Source organism: Physcomitrium patens, chromosome 18, assembly GCF_059467195.1.
Source record: "Physcomitrium patens ecotype Gransden chromosome 18, ASM5946719v1, whole genome shotgun sequence".
Classification (NCBI taxonomy): domain Eukaryota; kingdom Viridiplantae; phylum Streptophyta; class Bryopsida; order Funariales; family Funariaceae; genus Physcomitrium; species Physcomitrium patens.
Genome location: NC_143427.1, coordinates 15,143,984 through 15,165,783, shown reverse-complemented (window position 1 = coordinate 15,165,783; position 21,800 = coordinate 15,143,984). Strand labels below are relative to the sequence as shown.

The 21,800-nt window shown below is 30.6% G+C and overlaps 2 protein-coding genes across 2 annotated transcripts; one reads left to right on the top strand and one right to left on the bottom strand.

Moving 5' to 3' along the window:
* The first annotated feature begins 11,757 nt into the window (after positions 1-11,757).
* On the top strand, positions 11,758-14,479 carry LOC112295126 (leucine aminopeptidase 1). The gene is made up of 2 exons (XM_024546336.3): positions 11,758-13,745; positions 14,092-14,479. Exon 1 carries the CDS (start codon positions 11,824-11,826, stop codon positions 13,693-13,695), a length of 1,872 nt encoding a protein of 623 aa, XP_024402104.1. The 5' UTR covers positions 11,758-11,823; the 3' UTR covers positions 13,696-13,745; positions 14,092-14,479.
* Positions 14,480-14,629: 150 nt separating this feature from the next.
* On the bottom strand, positions 14,630-16,288 carry LOC112295127 (uncharacterized). Its single transcript, XM_073540732.2, has 2 exons — positions 15,654-16,288; positions 14,630-15,535 (listed from the first exon to the last, which is right to left on the bottom strand). Exons 1-2 carry the CDS (start codon positions 15,880-15,882, stop codon positions 15,426-15,428), a joined length of 339 nt encoding a protein of 112 aa, XP_073396833.1. The 5' UTR covers positions 15,883-16,288; the 3' UTR covers positions 14,630-15,425.
* Positions 16,289-21,800: the final 5,512 nt, after the last annotated feature.

Genomic DNA, 21,800 nt, shown 5'->3' with positions numbered 1-21,800 from the left:
ATTTATATCTTGTCCAACTACCTAGAACTATCTATAATATTCTTAGGTAGTGGATCCCACCTAGATAATTACCTTAAATTCTTTTTTTAAAAGATTCTATAGTAGATCTTACCTAGATAATTATCCTAAGCTTTTTCTAAAAGGTTCAATGGTAGGCTCCACCTAAATAACTGCCTTATACTCTTTCTAGGATGTTCCACGATGGATCCTACCTAATCTACTAACCTAACCTTAATTCTAAAAACTTCTATGGTTTTAAATATCTTTTTCTATACAAATATCTTATCTATACCTTTTAATAAAAAAACTTCAAAGTAAAAAAATATTTTTTGGTTTGAGTTTAGTTTTTGAAAAAAATAAAAGATGTAAGATATAATTTTTATAATTTTATTGATATTGCCAAATTTTATAAAAATAGTAATAAAAAATTATTTATTTGGCTAAACATAAGTTTATTAGAAGTTTAGAATTTGTCTCTTCTAAAACTTAGTAATTAGAAGTTGTTTTGATATGTAATAGATCTTTATTAGAGAAGACAAAGACTACAAAGCTTGATAATTAATTATTAGAGTTAAAGCCATATCATTTAGATGTCCAACAACAAAATATATGAGCTATTATTTACTCGTATTATATATATTTTATCTTTTAATTTAAAAATATCAAAATTTATAAATATTTTTTTATTCACATTTAATTTGAAGATGATCATTAAATTTCTTTACAACTTTACAAGCTTAGTCTCTTGAAGGAAGATGGTGTCGAAATTCAATGTAAAGAACTATTAATGATAAACTTGATTAAGCTCTCTAATAGAAAATATGCATGTGCTATAATCATGCCTTCTAAAAATAATATATTTGGCAATTAGAAGAGAAATATATATATATATTTAAAAGTATGGTCTAATTAATTAAAAGATTAAATTAGACTAATAACCAATATTGATTCTAAAGGAATTATTTGATGCTATCAAGTTTTCATAAGTATTCAATATTTTGGATTTTTAATCTAGATTATCACCAATTTTTATTATTAATAAAATATTTATTAGCAATAAAGTTTTAAAGAATTAATCAAGATTGTACGAATCAATTCTATAATTGTCATGAACAAACATATTTATCTAATAACACAAGAGTGTATTGATCCTTTGATTCTTTATGATTTATGACTTTGTCAATAATTAAAAATTCTTTTGTTTGGCCTTAAGATTGTACTAATTAATCTTCAAAAGATGATAGATAGAATATTAGTTGGCTTATTATTTGTAAGATTTTGCATTGATAATGTTATATTTTTATAAGAGTATATGAAGGATTTATAGGCATTATTTGAATGAAGAGGGTACTAAAATTTGTACTTACATTAAAAAAAACTATAGATCCTTTTATAATTCGTTATTATATTTAAGCTACTTGATTATATAAATATGTCTTCGAATTTAATAAATAAAGATAGATATTCTACAAAGAATTTTAATATCTATTGGTGAATCACAACTATAATTTTTTTTGGCTTGAAAAATTATTATTGTCAATTCATTAAGAATTTTAACTTGATTTCTAGGCTATTAGTTATTTTGATGAAATAAAATTAATAATGGTAGTTGAAACTAAATTAAAGTCTAGTGCTTCAACCACCAAATAATTCTAGACTATGATCTCATGTTTCTATCGATTTTATCATATATCTCATAGTATTAAGTTTTTATATTTTTATATGTATGATAATAGATTATTTTACTAAAATAGCATATTTTGAATCGTGTATAAAATATTGTATATATATATAAAAAAATCTAAACTTTTCATGGATAATATTTATTGCTATCATGAATTGTCAAAGAATATTATATCCAATAAAAGGATCTAATCTATATTAAAATCTCAAATAATACTCCATCTCAAATAAATCTGTTTTAAAAAATCTTTTTGAAGATTTTCAACGTAGACATAAAATAATCTTTGGCATTTCTTCTTCAAATAAATAAATAAATAAATAAATAAAGTTTTGAGAAATTATTTGAAATATAATATTAACTACCATCGAAATAATTTGATAAATCTTTTGTAATTAATAGAATTTTTAAAATAATATCATATATATTTTTATTCAATAGATATATATATATATATATATATATATATATATATATATATATTATGGTTATTATCCACAACTTGATACTTTTGATTTTACAAATGTTGATAATCTTATGGCAAAAGATTTGATAAATGTTTTATTAGAGCAATATATAACAATGAAGGCACAATTAAAATGAGATTAAGAATGAAAAAAGATCAATGTAGATGCATATTATAAGGAACAACTTTAATTCTATATAAGCGATAAGATATAATTACTTGGTTGTAATATCAAGCCTAATTATCCTTGTAACAAATTGGATTATTATAAACTTGAATTATTTCTTATTTATGAATATATTAATTCACTCACTTATTGATTGCACTTATTGAGGTCTATAAAGATCCATTTTGTACTCTACGTCTTTTTTCTTGAATCATATAAGATAATAGAAATATTAAAAAGAAGATAAATTCTTCTATATGCTTCTATAGAAATGAATAATAATTAACAATTTGAAGTTGAAGAAGTCTTAGATCTAAGGTGGTGCCAAAATAGATTGGAATATTTCATATATTGGCACGGATATGATACTAGTAAATACACAAGAAAGTTATCAAAGAATTTTGTAAATGTAGTAAAAAACATCAAAGCTTTTTATCAATAATATCTATGAAAATCAAGATGAAGATTTTAAAAAAAAATTATAAAAGAAACAATATTTAATAAAGCTTGCATTCTATCTTCTATCCTTTATTGATGTTTCTTTATATTTGTAGTACTAAGAAGAAAGAGAGAATCAATAACTTGCAGATTTAACTTAAGATCTAATGTTTGCTAAATTATCAAATAAGATATTATAATTTTTATAATCTTTAAGATAATATAATAGAAATAAAGACCTTCAAAAATAACATATTTTTTTTTTTGAATAGATGGAAAGATATAATATAATTGATATCACAACTTTGAAAGAAATTTTCAATATTTAGAGATATTATTGGAAGTAAAAACCACTCATGATATTATTTTAAATATTTTTTTTGAAAGAAGTTATACAGGCTTCAATAATAATTAAATATTAGAATGGTCTTTTTGCCTATGTATAAGAAACTGCTAATAGCTGAAATGCTTTATCAACTACCTTCAAAAGAAAAAAGTTCAAAATATGTGACAATTATAATTTGTCGCATCTTAAACTTCCTCAATATGTAATTATTACTCCTCTTAGAATTCATCTTTAGAATAAGAGGATAATATTACAAATATACATATTAATTCTTATATTTATCTAAATAATATGAGTAGGTAGAAATATATTACAATACATAAATTTGATAATTTCTTGTAAAAAAACTTTTTTAGATGTAGATTTTTTCTAAACATGTCTATAAGTAATTGATAGGTTGAATATTAGGTCAAAAAATTAGCCACGTATTGTATATGTTGGTTACTTGTGATATAAGATAGATATATGATATACAAATAGGAAGCTTGTCTTGCAAATTAGACATGTATCTTAAAAGTTGAATACATGTTAGAGGTCCTATAGAATGTTATCATATAGCTCCCAATTATATAATATTTATATAGGCAAGAATATGGCTTTTTTCATTCTTATCAACACTTTTCATATTTCTAATAAAATTTCAAGAGTTATTAATTTTTTTATCTTTTAGTAATAATCTTTATAGTTTTGTTTTCAATATATAAATCTACTAATTTCTTTTTTTCATTTTTTTTTTTTTTTAAAAAATATTTATTTACATTCTATAAATTCTTATCTTTGATACTAACTATATTATATATAAGATATCATGGACATACATATTTATTTAGATACAAAATATTAAGTAGAAGATAAATATAGATAGATTTGATATTATCTTATGGAAAAGCTTCTTAGAAGCTTTATAAACGAATATTTGATTTTATACATATATACAATTAATTGATAGATTAGAAACGTGATCAATAAGTTAGTCATATGTCACTTGTATAGATAGCTTTTGGTATAAGCTAACAATATGGCATACATATAAGAAACTTGCTTTGCAAATCAAGATATGTATCTTACAAATTGGACATATGTTGGAGGTTTTATAAAACATTGTCAAATATCATCTAGTTGAATAGTATATATAGAAGCAAGAGTAAAGCCTTTATCACGCTTATTAATACCTTTTTAGTCCTAAGTCTTATTTCAAAAAAAAATATTCCTCTTATCTTTGGCAATAGCCATTTCAATTCAATATATTATCATCTTTAAGTAATTCTCTAATCTATTTGAATGATATAACACTGTATTGAGTTTTTTTTTTTTTTTTTTTTTTTTTTGGAATTCAAGTCCTTCATAACTTTATAAGAGTTCTAACTTTTTGTCCTTGTTTTGTATTAAAAGTGAGTGGATTACGTCACTTCTATTGTTGTATTTTAAAGGTTTCAAACTATCTACTTTTAAACTCACTTTTAGTTTTCAAACACAAATTGTTTTTTTTAAAGAAAGTTCACTATCCTTCTTTGTAGAAACTCTCATTTGATATTAGAGGTTAAAAATTATACTCTTCCAATTTTCCTTTTAGATTTTTTTAAGTTGTCTATGGAAGAAAAAATTATAAATTCTATTCTTGAAAAAATTAAAAATAGATTTGCAACTATTGCACATCTTCACAAGCTTGTCTACACTTTGAGGGCAGAAATCCCAAGTATCTCTAATGCCAACTATAAAGGTAGTATTTTGATGCCTATAAAAAATATCAATAATAAATTTTAAAGTCTATGCCAAGAAGTTGTGTAATTAAGCAAAGTGAGTAGATCAAGCTCACAACTAAATCTAAAAAATCTTTCTACTTCAAGTATGAAAGAAGCAAGGATGAATATACTTAAGAAGCTTAATGGAACAAGATTAAAATTTCAAGGATTTTTACAACAAATAAAGCTTTTTGTAATATTACATCCTTCTCAATACTTTGATGGATTTATTGAAGTTGGATTCATAGGTATATTTTTTTTTGGGGATACTTCTTCTTGATTTTCACTTTTCATGGAAAAAAATTCACATATTTTTTACAACTTAAATTCATTCTTAGAAGTATTTATTGCCTTATTTGAAGAAAATAATTGATAAAGGATAACATAGACCAAACTTATATTTTTTATAACAAGGATAATATTTAGCTACCATATCTATTGCAAAATTTTAAAATCTTACTTGCAATATGAATTAGAATGATAAAAATTTTATCAATCAATTTTGATATGCATTAAAAGATAATGTCAAAGATTTACTATTGACAATATCAAAACCAAGTTCTTTACAGTAATTTATTACATAAGCCATTGCATGCAATAATTGATTCTTTGAAAGATGCTAAGAACAAAGATTTGATTGAAGATATATAAATCAAACCATGGCAATAGCCTCTAAGTTTATAGAAGCTAATTCATTAAGATCAAAACCTATGCAAATTGACATAATATATTTTAAGCTACTTATTAAGCAAGAAAAAACTTGATGCCATCAAAGAGGTATATACTTATATTTTGGAAAACGTAAGCACACTTCTCAATATTATCCAAAAAACAATGTAACCACAAAATAAAGAGTATAATTGCCAAAGAAGAAAATGTATAAGAAAATGAGTTTTTTTAGCTATAATAGGAATTTTAAATTGTATCAAATAAAGGTCTTATTTTCTCCTCATATCCCTCAACTTATTTTATAATAGAAGTTTATTTAGGACCAAAAAATTACAAAGTCTTTACTTTGTTAGATTGAAAAGCCTCAATTTGTTTTATAGACAAAGTATTTGCTAAAAACTAAAAAATATTTTAATCAAGAAAAATAAACCTATGCATATAAAAATCATAGATGATTGTTTATTATCCTCTTGAGACATTATCTATGAAATAATTATTTTAGATATAACAATTAAAGTTCATAATAACTTAAAAATATTTAATATAATTAAATTTCCATCCAATCTGATTATTTTAAGATTATTGTGGTTAGAAAAGTATAATATTTAAATAAAATTGGCTTCTTATAATTTTTGTTTTTAGTTTTTTTTTTCTTTTTTTTTTTTTTTTTTTTTTTTGTAGTTTAACCTATAATCTTGCTAGTCAAGTAAAAATCCATAAATCTAATACAACCAAATCCTTGTAGGTAGATGCAAGAGCCTTTATTCATGTAACAAAAGAAAAATCAACTTTTTATATATATGCTACACTTATTTTTGATAGAGAAAAGACTTCAAGTAGCATTTAAAACCAATACCAAGATTATCAAGATGTTTTTGAGAAAAAAAATATAGATATTTTTCTAAAGAATTTTTTCTATAACTATTTTATTAATCTTCAAAATAGAGCTCAACCACCATTTGGACCAATCTATAATTTATTACAAAATAAGTTGGTTACATTTAAGAAATACATTGATAAAAATTTGGCTAAAAACTTCATATACTATTTTAAATCTCTACCAAGAACTCCTATCTTATTTGTAAAGAAAAAAGACAAATCTTTGTAAATGTGTGTGAAATATCAAAGATTCAACAAGATCATTATTAAGAATAGGTATCTTTAATGTATAATTTTAGGACTTCTTGATCAATTCAATCAAACAAAGATCTATATAAAAATAGATATATAAGGAGCATATAACCTAATATACATCAAAAAAAGAAATGAATAGAAGATTGTGTTTTAAATCAAGTATGGGAATTTCAAATATAGTGTCATATCTTTTGGACTTACAAATATACCAATTACATTTCAATATTTGATAAATAATGTATTTTATAAATTTTTTGATGATTTTATTATTTTTTATTTATACAAAATTTCAATCTATCCTAAAAATATATAAGAATATAGATTTTATATATAGTAAGTACTATAAAAATTAAAATATGTAAGATTATACATCAAGATGAAAAAATGTATATTTCATATTACTCAAGATGACTTTTTAAGATACATTATTTCAAATGATGGTCTTATAATGGATTCTAAGAAGATTCAAACTATCATGGATTAGAAGATCTCAAAAACAATAAAAAATGTACAATATTTTTTGAGATTTGCCAATTATTAATAGATCTTTATCAATTTTTTTTTCAAGTTGCAGTTCCTCTTACACATCTAAAATGTAAGAACAAACTTGAGTAGAGCAAATAAATTAAAGCATCTTTTGAATCCTTATAGAAAACATTTATTTTTGTGCTAATCTTTTATTGCATTGATTTTTTGAAGACATTCTTTATAGAAACAAAAACATTAGACTTTAATATAAGTGTTGTATTATTACAAATAAGAGTAGAATATAAGCTCCACTCAATATTTTTTTATTCTAAGAAATTTCAACAATCAAGATAAATTACAAGATCTATAATAAAGAGCTTTTTATAATCATGGATTTATTTTAAGAATTGTGTTATTATTTAGAAGATACTTTTAGTTTGATTATTTTTTATATATATATATATATATATATATATATATATTTATAGATCACAAGAACTTTGAGTATTTAATATCAACATATAATTTGAATTTTTATCAAGCCCATTCAAACATGCTTTTATTAAAATTTAATTTCAAGATCATTTATCAATCCAAAAAACAACAAGATTTGTGAAATTCTCTTTCTAGAGGTTTTTATCTTATACTTAAAGAAAAAAATACAACTTTTGATCAATAAAGATTAATTCTCTTAAAGCCTGAGTATTTTCATCTTTGAGCAATGAAATCAACATTGATTTTTGATTCAAAATTTTTCAAGTAAGTTTAATCAAATATGTCTTTTGATCTTTTTGTTTATGATATTAAGAATAATTCTTCTAAATTTCATGTATTTTCTAGGTTTAAATTTAAGAATAAGCTACTCTACTTTGAAGGATGATTATATATTCCAAAAGATAAAAGACAATTATGTATTCTTCAAGCTCATTACAATTTTAAAAAAACTAGATGTTAAGAACAAAACAAGACTTTGGATCTAATATCTAAAGATTTTTAGAACTTGTAAATATAAAAGGCAATCAAAAACTTTGTACAATCATGTGATATTTGTTCAAGATTAAAATTCCTTGTCAACAATCTAATAGACATCTTCAATCATTACATATTTTAAAACAACTATGGTCTTATATTTCTAAGGATTTTATTACATATCTTCTAGTTTTAGATTTGTATGATTTTATATTTACAATAATAAATTGTTTTATCATATACAAAATGTATCACTAATAAAGAAATAACTAAGTTTTTTCTAGATAACATATATTGCTATCATGGATTTTTTAAGGATATTATATTAAACATGAGGACTCAATTTGTATCAAGAGTTGAGAGAACCTTTTTCAAGATTCTAAAGATGGACATAAAACTATCTTTGTCTATTTATCTTCAAATTGATAGATAAACAAAGTGCATAAACCAAATTTTAGAGCAATATTTGAGGTGAACTATCAATTATCAAAAAGATAATTAGACAATTCTTTTATCATTGATATAATTTGCTTATAATAACAAGATATATTTTTTATATAATAAATAATTTTTTTATTAATTTTAATTATTATCCATAATTTGATGTTTTTGACTTTTTTAAAGTTGATAATCTTATAGTAAAAGATTTGGCAAATTATTTATTTGACTTACATATAATAATGAAGGTATAATTATAAGAAACTCAATAACAAAAAAAGACCAATGTAAATGCCTATTGTAAAGAATATTAGATTCAAGGCAGTACTAAAATAAATTGAAATGTTGTATTTATTAGCATGGATATGATATTAGTGAACATACATAGGAACTAACTAAAAATCTTATAAATACAACAATAAAAGTTGATGTTCTTCATCAATGTTATCCACCAAATTCAAAATGAAGAAAAAAAAATCTTTACTATTAGAGAAATGTAATTCAAAAATAATTTCATTTTACTTTCTATCTTTTTTTATATTTTATGTGTTTGTAGAACAAAGGAGATGAAAAATAAAAAATCAATAGATTCAATTTAAGAGCTATTATTTCCTAACTTATCAAAAAAGATATTATAGTTTTTATAGTTAAAATGATGACATGATTGGAATGAAGACCCTTAAGAATGATAAGTTCTTCTTTGAATAGATTGCAAGATACATTGCATTTGGTATTATGATCTTAAAAGTGATTCTTAACATTTGGTGATTTTATTGGAGGTAGGAATGACTCTTAATGGTCTTATAATTTATTTTTTTTTTAAAGAAGTTATGAAGGTCTTAATAACAACTAAATTACAGGGTGGTCTTTTTGCCTTAGAATGAGACACTATCGATGGTTGAGAGGACCTATCAGCTACCTTTGAAGAGAATAAAGATCAAAGTATATAGCAAATCCAAATTGCTGCATCTTCGACATCTTCAACATATCATGATTGCTTCTCATAGAACTTGTGTCTAGAAGGGAAGATAATGTCACAAATATATATATTTACTTAGATAAAAAATGCTAGATAGAAAATAAATATAGATAGATTTAATACTATTTTATAGCAAAGCTTCTTAGAAGTTTTATAGATACGTATTTGACTTTATACATGTTTATAGTTGATTGATAGATTAGAAACTTGGCCAATAAGATAGCCATGTATCCCACATGTAGATAGCTTATGGTACAAGCTAATGATGTGGTGCACATATAAAAAAACTTGCCTTGTAAGTTAAGACATGTATTTCTCATATTAGACACATATTAGAGGTTCTATAGCACGTCACCATGTAGCTCCTAGTTTGATAGTGTAAATAAAAGCAAGAGTGAAGCCTTCTTAACTCTCATCAATGTTTTTTTATTCTTTAGACTTATTTCAAGACTTTCTAATCTTCTTGTCTTTAACAATAGCCATTCTAGTTCTATATATTATTATCTTTGAGTGATTTTGTAGTCTTTTTGAGTGACATAAGCATGTATTGAGATTTTATTGCTTTAAAATTCATATATATAATATAAAAATAAGAATTAAAAATTCCTTTGAAATTTCCTACATGTTTTACAATAAATTTATAATTTATTGGTATGTATTAATAATGCAATGTAAATTTTAAGTATTAATAAAAATTAACCATAGTTCAATAAATAAATAAATAAATAAATAAATAAATAAATATTTTGAAGTCAATTAAAAATATACTTTGTGCTTAGTATTTTGGTCTTTGTAATTTGTATTTTGGAATGCACTTTTGACCTAGTTTACAATCATTTGTTTACTTCTCTAATGCCTTGCTTAATTTCCTATATTTGCCACTATACTAACCTAAATGAAAATAGTTGTTGTAGCAACACATTATGATAATTATCTTGATTGTATGTGCACTTTGGTCTTAGTTGATTAGAGGAGCTTTTAATCTACTTAAAAGACACTTAAAGATATATTTGTGATGTTATTTGAAGTTGGTTTAGAATTTGATTGTTATTTAGTATGATATAGTGTTTATTTTCTATTTTGATTGTTTATTTGATATTTTTTATGGCATTCAATTTTTTGTATATTAGAATATTTATTTATACAACAAATGTCTAAAAAAACATGATGGATGTAGCTTTCTTGTTTTTTAAAACCACAAATTGAGTTTTAATTAAATTGCATCATTTCCTAGGAGAAATTTTTTTATAAGATAAATTTTATTTATTTAATATAAAATATATTCATTTATATTGGATTTTTAAATATGAATTGTTATTATCTTGAATTGTTATTAATGTATATATTTTATTCTATAAATTGGTGCTAATATTTCATATCTATAATAAATATATATGCTTATACTATTAGACAAGATATTAATCAAGTTTAGCATGGTCACATCAACTTTATTATATATATATATATATATATATATATATGTAATTTAATAAAAAATTAAATTAAATTAAAAATATAAAGCACATTTAATGGGCTAAGAAATTTGGTACCTTTTTTTTTACTTAAATAAGTATTTTAATCCCATTGAAGACTTTTGCAATTGATATATAAAAAATTAAAAATAAATTAAAATATAATTTTTATATTTCTAATTTAATTATTTTCTAAAAATTCATCAAGAATTTAATTCAAAAAATTTCTTCAAAAAGCTATTAGATCTATGGCTTTAAATAAACAAAAACAAAAACAGAAAAACAATCACGTGGATAATTACTAAAATTATTGATTTTTTTGAAGTTTATAATTATTTTTTTAAGACCAAGGAATATATATAGTAAATACACATATAAACATATAAAGAACTACATATAAAAAAGGAACAACAGATGTAAGGAATATACATGCAAGTAACCGTTAACGAAAAAAATATACTAAAAAATTGATACTTGAAATGCACATTTTCACATGTGTCTAAAGATGAATTTTAGTTTAAATTTAAGTTTCTAAGAATAATTATTTCACGGAAGGTCTACAGGAGGGGGCGGAGCCAGCAGCAGAGGGAGAGTCACACACAACCCCGAAAAGGAACTTATCCGTTCCCAACAGAGTTCCCCACGGCGGCGAGGAGGCGAGGGGCGACACGACGCGAGGGGATGGAGAATTGGGGGTGGTGAGGAAGCGGCGCGAGGAGGAGGGGGAGCGTGACGAGGAGACTGAGTCCTAAATTGGAATTGAGGGAGAGCCGACGTGTTGGGGTTCGTGGAGAAGCCTGGTGCAGGTAGCGTTGCTGTGACGGCAGGGGACTCTCTCGCAACAAGCCAGCCACCATGGGAGTTCTAGGTCTTCTCTTCTGCCCTCGCCCGCCGCATCGCTCTTCCCTCGCCGCCTTCGTCCGCTATTTGCCCGCCCTCTCGCAGCCCGCGCCCGCAACCGCATCCGCGACCGCCATCGCTTGCCCTTCCTTTCCACCCTCTCTCCGCCCTGTGCTTGATAATGGCCTGATCTGCGGTCCTGCAGTGGTTGCGAACGTCCTCTCGGGCCGACGTACATTGTTGGGAGGCAGGAAAGGGAGCGCTACCTTGGACCTTACGAGGACTAGAGGCGCATCCACGTTGGCGAAGGCCATGGTGTCTGAAGTCGGGTTGACGAAGACCGCGACGCCCGTGGTTCCTGAGATTGCTGTGAAGAGCTCCGGGCTAGAGGTGGCGAACTGGGGTGGCGATCTCTTGGTATTGGGCGTGTTTGAGGGTTGCGCCACTAAGAGCGAGGATGGGAAATTCTCGAATTCCGAATTGGAGGCTTTGGACGCGCTTGTTGGTGGGCTGTTGAGCGTGGTTGCCTCTGAGGAGGAGTTCACCGGAAAGAGCGGGCAGTCGACGTTCCATCGCGTTATTGGATGCGGGTTCAAGCGCGTGGGTTTAGTTGGGCTCGGGAAGTCGGATAAGGTTGAGACGAATAGCAAAGTGTGGCGGAGTTTGGGCGAGAGCATTGCGACCGCCGCCGCTGCTGCCCATTCTGGTTCAGCTGCAGTCGTAGTTGTGGATGCCGGGAGTCTGTCCGATGCGGTGAAGAAGACCGCTGCGTCGATGATCGCCACTGGCGTGATGTTGGGATCTTTCGAGGACATGAGATTTAAGTCCGACTTCAAGAAGCCGCAGTTGAAGGACTTGGAGCTGTTCGGCTTAGGGTCGGATGCCGACCTCGAAGCGCAGCTAGCCCAAACCATTCAGCAATGTACAGGCGTCATCCTCGCAAAGCAACTGGTGAATGCTCCGCCTAATGTTCTTCTTCCTAGCGTCATGGCGTGCGAGGCCGAGGCCATCGCTGCCGCACATGGCGATGTCATGACATGTAAAATCCTCGAGAAGGAGGAGTGCGAAAAACTTGGGATGGGTGCTTACCTTGGTGTATCCGCTGCATCCACCAATCCTCCGAAATTCATCCACTTGTGTTATTCGCCTTTGGGAGCCGTGACCACGAAATTGGCGATTGTGGGTAAGGGTTTGACATTCGACAGTGGAGGCTACAACTTGAAGACTGGCCCTGGCTGTATGATCGAGCTTATGAAATTCGATATGGGAGGTGCGGCAGCTGTGCTTGGAGCAGCGAAAGCCATAGCCGCCATAAAGCCTGAGGGTGTCGAAGTCAACTTCGTCGTCGCAGCCTGTGAGAACATGATCAGTGGGGGAGGCATGAGACCCGGCGACATTTTGACAGCCTCCAATGGAAAGACTATTGAAGTGAACAACACTGACGCCGAAGGCCGACTTACCTTGGCAGACGCCCTCGTGTACGCGAACAACCTCAAGGTGGACAAAATCGTGGATCTCGCAACCCTAACCGGGGCCTGCATCATTGCTCTTGGTAACGACATCGGAGGGATGTTTACCCCCAACGATGAGCTTGCGCAGGAGCTCACAGAGGCCTCCAAGAAAGGAGGTGAGAAGTTTTGGAGGATGCCCATGGAGGACAGCTACTTCGAAATGTTGAAATCGAACATTGCAGACATGGTCAACACCGGCGGTCGTGCGGGCGGGTCCATCATAGCTTCCTTGTTTTTGAAACAGTTTGTGGATGAGAATATTCCATGGGCGCACTTGGACATTGCAGGACCTGTCTGGAAGGACAAGACCGGAGGGACGGGTTTTGCAGTGGCCACTCTTGTGGAGTGGGTCGTGAAGCACAAGAAGCTGTCATAGACGTTTCTGTGCTGACACCCACTATCGTGGGCGAGTAACGAAGTTAAAAGGTCTCTACTTTACTATCCTTCTGCGTTCCTGTTTCTTTGTTCTTTATGTAGGTCTTCTGACATATGTCGAGCATGAGGTCCAGTTCGTGACAGCCAGCGTCGTCCGTACAACTTCCAACTCACGGCGATGAGTTCCGACCATCTAAGCTCACTGAATTTGTCTTTTCCGCTGCAGATATTGTGATTTTCGGGACTTAAATACACCTCTGAACAAATTTTAACATCTGTGCATGCATTAAAGTACTGCACTAGCTGTGTAACATGCGTTGCTTTAGTCAGGATTTGTGCTGATGGACTGAGACTATTTTCAGTTTCTCGTCTAACGGGTTAGATTTGTATGTGACAGGCAAAGAGCAAAACAAAACAAAATAAAATAAAACAAAAAAAAGACAAACAATTACGAAGCAGAGGACGAATCCTGAGACCGCTGAAACACGTTTAACACACATTTCTCTTGCTGTCCCAATTCTGGGAGGCTAACGAATCAGCTCTCTATCTGGAAGACATGCAACTATCCAATTAGTACTATCATCACACAAGGTGATAATGGTGGATTAGAGTCATTCTTTGAAGAATTGTGTATCTGTTTATATTTTGACTCACTAGCTTCTGATTGCTCGCTATTTGCCTATTCTTCATGGTTAAAATATGTAAATGGCCAACTGTATTCTGCACTACGCATAATTTGTTTTTATAGTCGAGCAACAAGATGTTCCCAGAATATTTGAACCCCACTCCTGTTACATTTGAACTCCACTTTGAAATCATCTTTTTATTGTGTATAAATGGATTTTATATATATATATATATATATATATATATATATATCATTATTAAAATGGTAAATTTTTTAGATGACGTATTCGAATTACACTATGGATAAATTCAAATTGAATTTCCACAATTCATTGAAGTAAGTTGTGGCATCAAATTAATGGAGTAAACAAACACAAAGGACTTAGTTTCAATTTATTCCAATAGGCCAATTCGAAATGTTTTACTAAATTCATTGAATAAGAAAATATCATAATTATTTTACACAAACTTGTTTATTAGCCTTTGTTTTGATACTATCTTCTCTAGTGATTAGAGAAAGCTAATATTGAACATAAAGTAGTAATTGTTTCTAACAAATTACACTAACAGAAGATATTCATTTACATAAGTTTTTATTAAGATATAATTATTATATAATTAATAAATTAAATTTTATAAAATATACTAACCCTGGCCGCTTTACCCACTCCAGACTTCAACAGTTGAGAAATACATGACATCCCTAGACCGACTCCTGAAGTAAAATTTATGTTCTTCGCATAATATATCAGGTCAGACGTTAAAAACAACGAGATCGTTAAACTCGGCACAACCACCCATTGTGTGCCATCCATTCATCGAGCTTTAAGTTCGCAACAAACTCTCTTGTTACGAAGAGGGCGTTCTCGGACTTGAAGAGATTCCAGCAATTGCCGTGGCTTCCACTGACTGGTATCAAGGAGATGATAATCCGCGCAGTCCAGAGAAAAAACGCTGCCATGCACCACATCGAACCAAGCCATAACACACAATCCTCAAATTGCGAGACTAATAATCTACTACGCTGTAGAATTCCGCTGTAAGCCCCCAGTGCCCAAACTAATATTGACGTGAAGGCGACACCCAAGGCCCACCATTGATAGATCAATAAGTTGTTCTTGCTTTGGCGGCTCCTTTGCTCTTGTCTGAGTCATTGTCACCACCATACCTGAAACGGCTGTGGAGATCTCCATCCTTGTTCCCTCCTCCACCATCTACGAGCAATAAACAGACCCAAGTGCCAATACACAACCGATCGAAATTCAGCAATGCAGAAAAGGCTAAGTAGGCGTAAGCAGGATGACTGGCAAGCAGGCAAGAGATGGAACTCACTCTGGAGAGAGGGGTTAATCAAAGACTGAGCTCCTTTCAGTAATTTGAACCAACGTGGACCGAACATACACACAGAATCTGCAACGCTTTTAAGATTTGATAGAGAAAATTTGATATGGATATCCAGAACTGCGGTCTTCTGAAGATCCCCTTCTCCTTCTCCGAGAACCTTGTAGAGTTTCAGTAACCTCCCGAGCCATGAATCGTTGCCAGGAGGTCTGGTAAACATGCCATTACGGGCAGATATTCTGCTCGAGTGAGTGCAATACCTTGTCTCCTTTCTGACATGAATTATCAATACTGTTGCCCTATTAGACCAGGTGAAGTAATGTCTGTGTTTGTCACCATTACTAGCGGATATCGGCTGATCACAACATCGCAAAGTTCAAAGGTCATACGGACTACAACCCTCCTATTCTTACATGCAAAATTGTCTCTCTTTTGCTTTCTAAACTGACATCAGAGAAAAAAATTGTGTACTTCAAAACCTGAGAACGACTCCCAATACTGAGGTTGATCAATCTCTCATGCCCTCCCATATAACTGCTCTGTCCGAATCCAATTGAACCCAGTATTTTGTGACACTTCCTCATAGGCCCTTGGGTAGTTGGGAAGACAACTATTGAAGAGACAGCATGCTTAGGTTTAGAGCCAAGCTTTAGCTTGTCGTTGAAGTAATTACATGAAGATCCTGCTCCATGAAGGCAGGAAAGTATCTTCAACACCGTCATAGCGAACTTCTTCCACGAGCCTCAGGGGCAGTTAAACATTGAAGCAAAAAAATATCTAGTTCTGATGATTCCAGATGAATACGGAATTTGAGTAAAGAATACTATGCCTTGGTTGATACTAGTCTAGAGGCTCTAATGGTAGGCTTTTTTTGTACGGAAAGCACAGCGTCAAAAATGTATCTCTACACTTGGAATGCTTCCTTCATCCTCACTGCTCTCCGCGAAGTGATGCTCAACAATGACCACAATTGCCTAACAAAGGAACAGCTCTAGGTCATGAAGAAGATTGATAGCGGGAAAAATGTTTGACTCCGAAGTTAAATCATGACCTCTCCAAGTGATCAACCAGCAGTTTTAAGGATATGGGTAGGGTTTATATCTCTGTTTTGGAAGTGTACATACAATTCGAATCGCGAAATTAAATGAAAGAGAAAGTGGTAATTCAATCGAGCGATTTTAGACAATCAATGAGTAGGTCAAGGAAACGCTATGCAATCACGTTGAATCTTCCAGCTCCAAAACCTCTTCACGTTCTAGGAAATGAGGCAGTCTCGCACAATCGCAAAAAAACGAACCCTCACAACAACGCACGCCAGATACTACAACGTTGCCAATCGTTTTCCCTGCAAGTCAAATTTGTTTGCTTCTCGTTCACTCCTTTGGAACTCATGACCTTCGAAATCAATTAGCAGATGATTTTCTGTCCGGATGCAGTAGGTGAAATCTAAAACGTTCACTCAACTCAACAAGTTCCTCAAAACTTCCAACAATCCTCTAATTCCAACCACAACCTCAACCCCAATTAAGTAGCACAACTACTTCAGTCTCAACATCTTTTCAACCAAAACAGGAGAGCTCAAGTGCATTACACGAAGAATAAGAGATCCAGCACATGTGCAGGAATGAGGACAATGATGCAAAGCCACGAAAATAAAGATATCTTCATCCATAAATAGAAGGTATGAATATTTATAATAAACATTAGTTTGCTAAAAATTTTACAAAAATGTGCAAATACTATGTATTAATGTCTAATTCTACAGTAATCATATGCTCTGTATTTCTTTTTGTAGGGACATGAATGATGAACGACATTAATAAAATATGAAGATTTAAGAGGATTAAAAAAGAGAATTTTTTCATAAACTTATTCTTTTTTTGGACGTTATAATAATATTTATCTATATTTAATTATATTAGTATTTTAAAGTTTTTAATTAATATAAGTTTTTTTAAAGATAAAATCTTTTAAGAAATATTAATCTTATGAATATGAGAATATAGTACTAATAGGAGGTTCTTAGAATTAGGTTTTGTGGGGCAATGGAGCTTTATATTTTTTGGTGAAAGAAAGAGGCACTATAGTGATGTAGATTTCTTATATTAACAAGTGTGGTGGAAACAAACATTGTATATTGGTAGTATATTTTGTTGAATATCTCTTGCATTGCTTACATCATTTGTTGTGATTGTTAATAGAAATAAGCTTCTATTCTAGTCTAATTAAAACTTAGCATAAAAAAATCTATGTGTCAAAGGATGTGGTAGCCATAGATGAAGGATATATGAAAGACTATGTCATAGTCGCTCGCTTCATAAGCAACATATCCAATCTTACCACTTTTGCTACTTGGCTCAAGAACCTCAATAACAAAATGCTGAAGAAGAAGATCACATCAAGTTGCAAAATAGGACATAGTTTCTTTTGCTTCTACACTCCAAGTCAATCAATAGCCCAACAAATACTATTGCTTACACCATACCACAACATGGAATTACTTTGCATTTTTTAATAGTAGACTTTGTAATTCGATGCTAAGTGCAACAAAGATATGATTATCCGAACTTGAATCTCTTTCAAGAATCTCCTTTGGTAATTTAATATAGTTGTTGTAGAAATAAGAGAATTTCTAGGACAATTATTGGAGATGGATATATACAATATTATATTTATAGAACCTTGGTTTTGTATTATATTGGACATCAACCAAGGATGGAAAACAAAACTTGAAATAGAAGAGACACTTTCAAGAAAAATGACAATAGTTATTGTTAACTACTTAAATTTGTCAATCTATTGTAAATTTTGTTTTGAAGTTGACTATCGGATTAGAGATTGCTTACACCAAAAAGAAGCCCATTTAAACAAAAATTCTAATACCATCCATAATGACTCTAAAAAGCAAATCTAACAATCTCATCTATAAACATGCTCCAAGATCAGGGCAAAAAGAGAATGATACACACATTATAACTTCTTCTTGGTACAATACACATAAACTTTGTCCATACCAGACGACAAAAGATTAATCTCCATTAGAAAGAAGAGAAGATTCGCAAATGAAATATCTAAACTCCACAATAACCATATCTCTTTATTAGTTCCAAAAATAGGTGAAAAGAACTCAGAAGGGCCTACAATATATGCTTCAATAAATGCCTACACTTTCCCACCAATCTTAACATACAACATTTCACAAGACTCTCCACCAAGACCAAGTAAATTTCACTTTACTAACTTTATCTATTAAGAATACTAAGCTTTCTACAATAAGGCTAAGAAATAAAGTGATTGTCAAACAATATAATCTACTAGGGCTTTTTTTAGCCAAACAACGTAACATCAATTCTCTAAGTTTAATCTATACTAAAATCGAGCTACTCTCAAGCTTTATCCATGACAATACCATAAATCCCTTCTTCTCTATTACCAATACTATAATCCAAAAACAAAAGAAAGGCTAGAATCAAAATCCTATATACAAAATTAAGAGGTTAGAATAACACTCTAGCTAGAAGATAAGATCTTGTCAACATGCACTATGGCTAGAAGCTATTTCTAACCTTGACCTTGTCAATCCTTGAAATTCTATCCTCTCACATTATAGATCTCACTGTAACATCAATAGAAAGTAGAATAGAAACCTAGGTGCCAAGTGTCACGGACATACTCATGTAAGTTAGTTATTACATATATAAATAAGTAGAAGTAAGTAAAAGTAGATAAAAGTAAGTTAATTCTATAATATCTTCTATGATAGCTTCTTAGAAGCTTCATAGATGCTACTTTGACTTTATAGGTGTCTTTAATTAACTTTTTGGATTAGAAATGTGGTCAATAAGTTAGCCATGTACCACACATGTTATTAGCTTGAAGACCAAGCTAAGTATGTGGCCCACATGTAGAAAAACTTGCCTTATAAGTCAAGGCATGTGTCCTACAAAGTCAACACATATTGAAAGTCTTATAGAACGTCGCCATGTAGCCCTTAGTTAGATAGTATATATAGAGACAAGAATGAAGCCTTCTTCACTCTTGTCAACTCCTTTCTTGGTTCCAGTCTAGTTTCAAGGGTCTCTAGTTTTCTTGTCTTTTGGCAATAGCCATTCCAGTCTCTTTCTTAATATATATATATATCAAGTTATTTTTATTTTTTCATCTTTCTATGAGAGAAGTCTTACTTGTTTATTTGTCTTTATTATGTTCTTGTCCTTCACAGATTGACAAGAGTATACTTACAATATCAGAGCTTTGTCTAATCTTGATTACGAGTGGATTATCTTCTTTTTCTTGATAAGACATAAGCATATTAGAAGTTGCCAATTACTCTCTTGTAAACTGATATTGTCCTTAGTATTTTCCTTGTTTTCAAGTCCTCTCTTTTATTTTTCTTGAGCGATATTAGACATCTTCTCTTTTCTAAGTGTTATTACGGCAAAACTTGCTGAAATGAAGAGTACAATGGCACAAATGCAAGAGCAATTGAGAGAGTTAATGCTTACGATGCATCAACTCAATTTACCACCACAAGGAGCAATAAGATTGACAGGAAGTAAAGATATAAAAATGATCAGAGCTGCTTCAACATCTGTACCAAATCATGTCCCTTCTCCTATGGTGGAACATCCTTCCAGTGTTAGATAACCAAGAATTGTCCTACGCGAGAAGTTTGATGGCACCAAATCAAAGTTTAGAAGATTTATCAATCAAGTATAACTTGTGATTGAACTTCAATCCCAAAGCTATCCAACTCCATGATCGCAAGTTAGATTCATTGATATGCTTCTTTCAAGTTCAGCATTATTATGGTTTTCATCTTTTCTTGAACGACGAGATCCAATATTGGATAATCTAGAGGCTTTTTTGGCAGAGTTTCGATCCATGTATGGAGAACATGATGCAATTCGTATTACAACCAATAAGATCCATATTTTACGACAAGATAATTGATCAATAACGTTATATGCTTCACAATTTTGACAACTTGTAATTGATGTTAAGTGGAATGATATTGCACTCATTAGCCAATTTCTCTACGGATTAGAATATGAGGTAAAAAAATTAATGCTCAACTTATCTGATCCTCAAACATTGAGTCAAGCAATTGACTTTGCTATGAAGTGCGACAATCACCTTTTTGAATTCCGATCTGAGAACCATACAAGTGGACCTCAACGTAACTACAATTCAATAGCAACACCAATATCTCTTCAACACATACATTCGGAAGTAGAGGATATGCAAATTGATTTAGTACATTTCAAACCTCTTACTGAGCAAGAAAAAGCTCATTGTTGTCAAGAAGGTTTGTGCTTATATTGTGGAGAACCTAAGTACACTACTCAATATTGTCCAAAGAAACGACGCAACCATAAAATGAGGAGTATGGTAATCAAAAGAAATAGTATGTCGAAAAATGAATTTATCCAGCTACAATAGGGACCGTGCAGCTGGAACCTTGTACAACGCCTAGTGAAGGTCCTATCCTCTCCTCAAAACCCTCTCCATATTTTATGATAAATATTATTCTAGGACCTAAATATCTCAAAGCCTCTATCTTGCTAGATTCAAGAGCCTCAACATGTTTCTTAGATGAAAAATTTACTAAAAGATATAGTATATTTTTAGTAAAGAAAACTAAACCTATTAATGTAGAAGTCATAGATAGTCGTCTGTTGTCTTCAAGAGATATTACTCATGAAACCCTTCGTATAGAAATAACAACTAATGGTCATAGTAGTTTTATAATATTTAATATCATTAGATCTCCTTCTAATCCAGTCATTTTAGATTTATCATGGCTAGAAAAATATAACCCTAAAATAGATTGAACTTCTCGTAGTCTTGATTTTTCTGAAAGTATAACTAAGAGTGTAGTTAATCAAGTGAAAAGTCATAAGTCTAGTATAATTAAACTTATATTTGTAGGTGCAAGTGCTTTCTTGCATGCTACAAAAGAAGGATCACCTTGTGTCATTTATGCCACACATGTTTCTATTGGTGGAAAGACTTCAAGTAGCATTCTAAGCTAATATCAAGTTTTTCAAGATGTATTTGAGAAAAATAATGCAGACACTCTTCCAGAACATCGTTCCTATGACTACTCAATTGACCTTCAAGAAGAAGCACAACTGC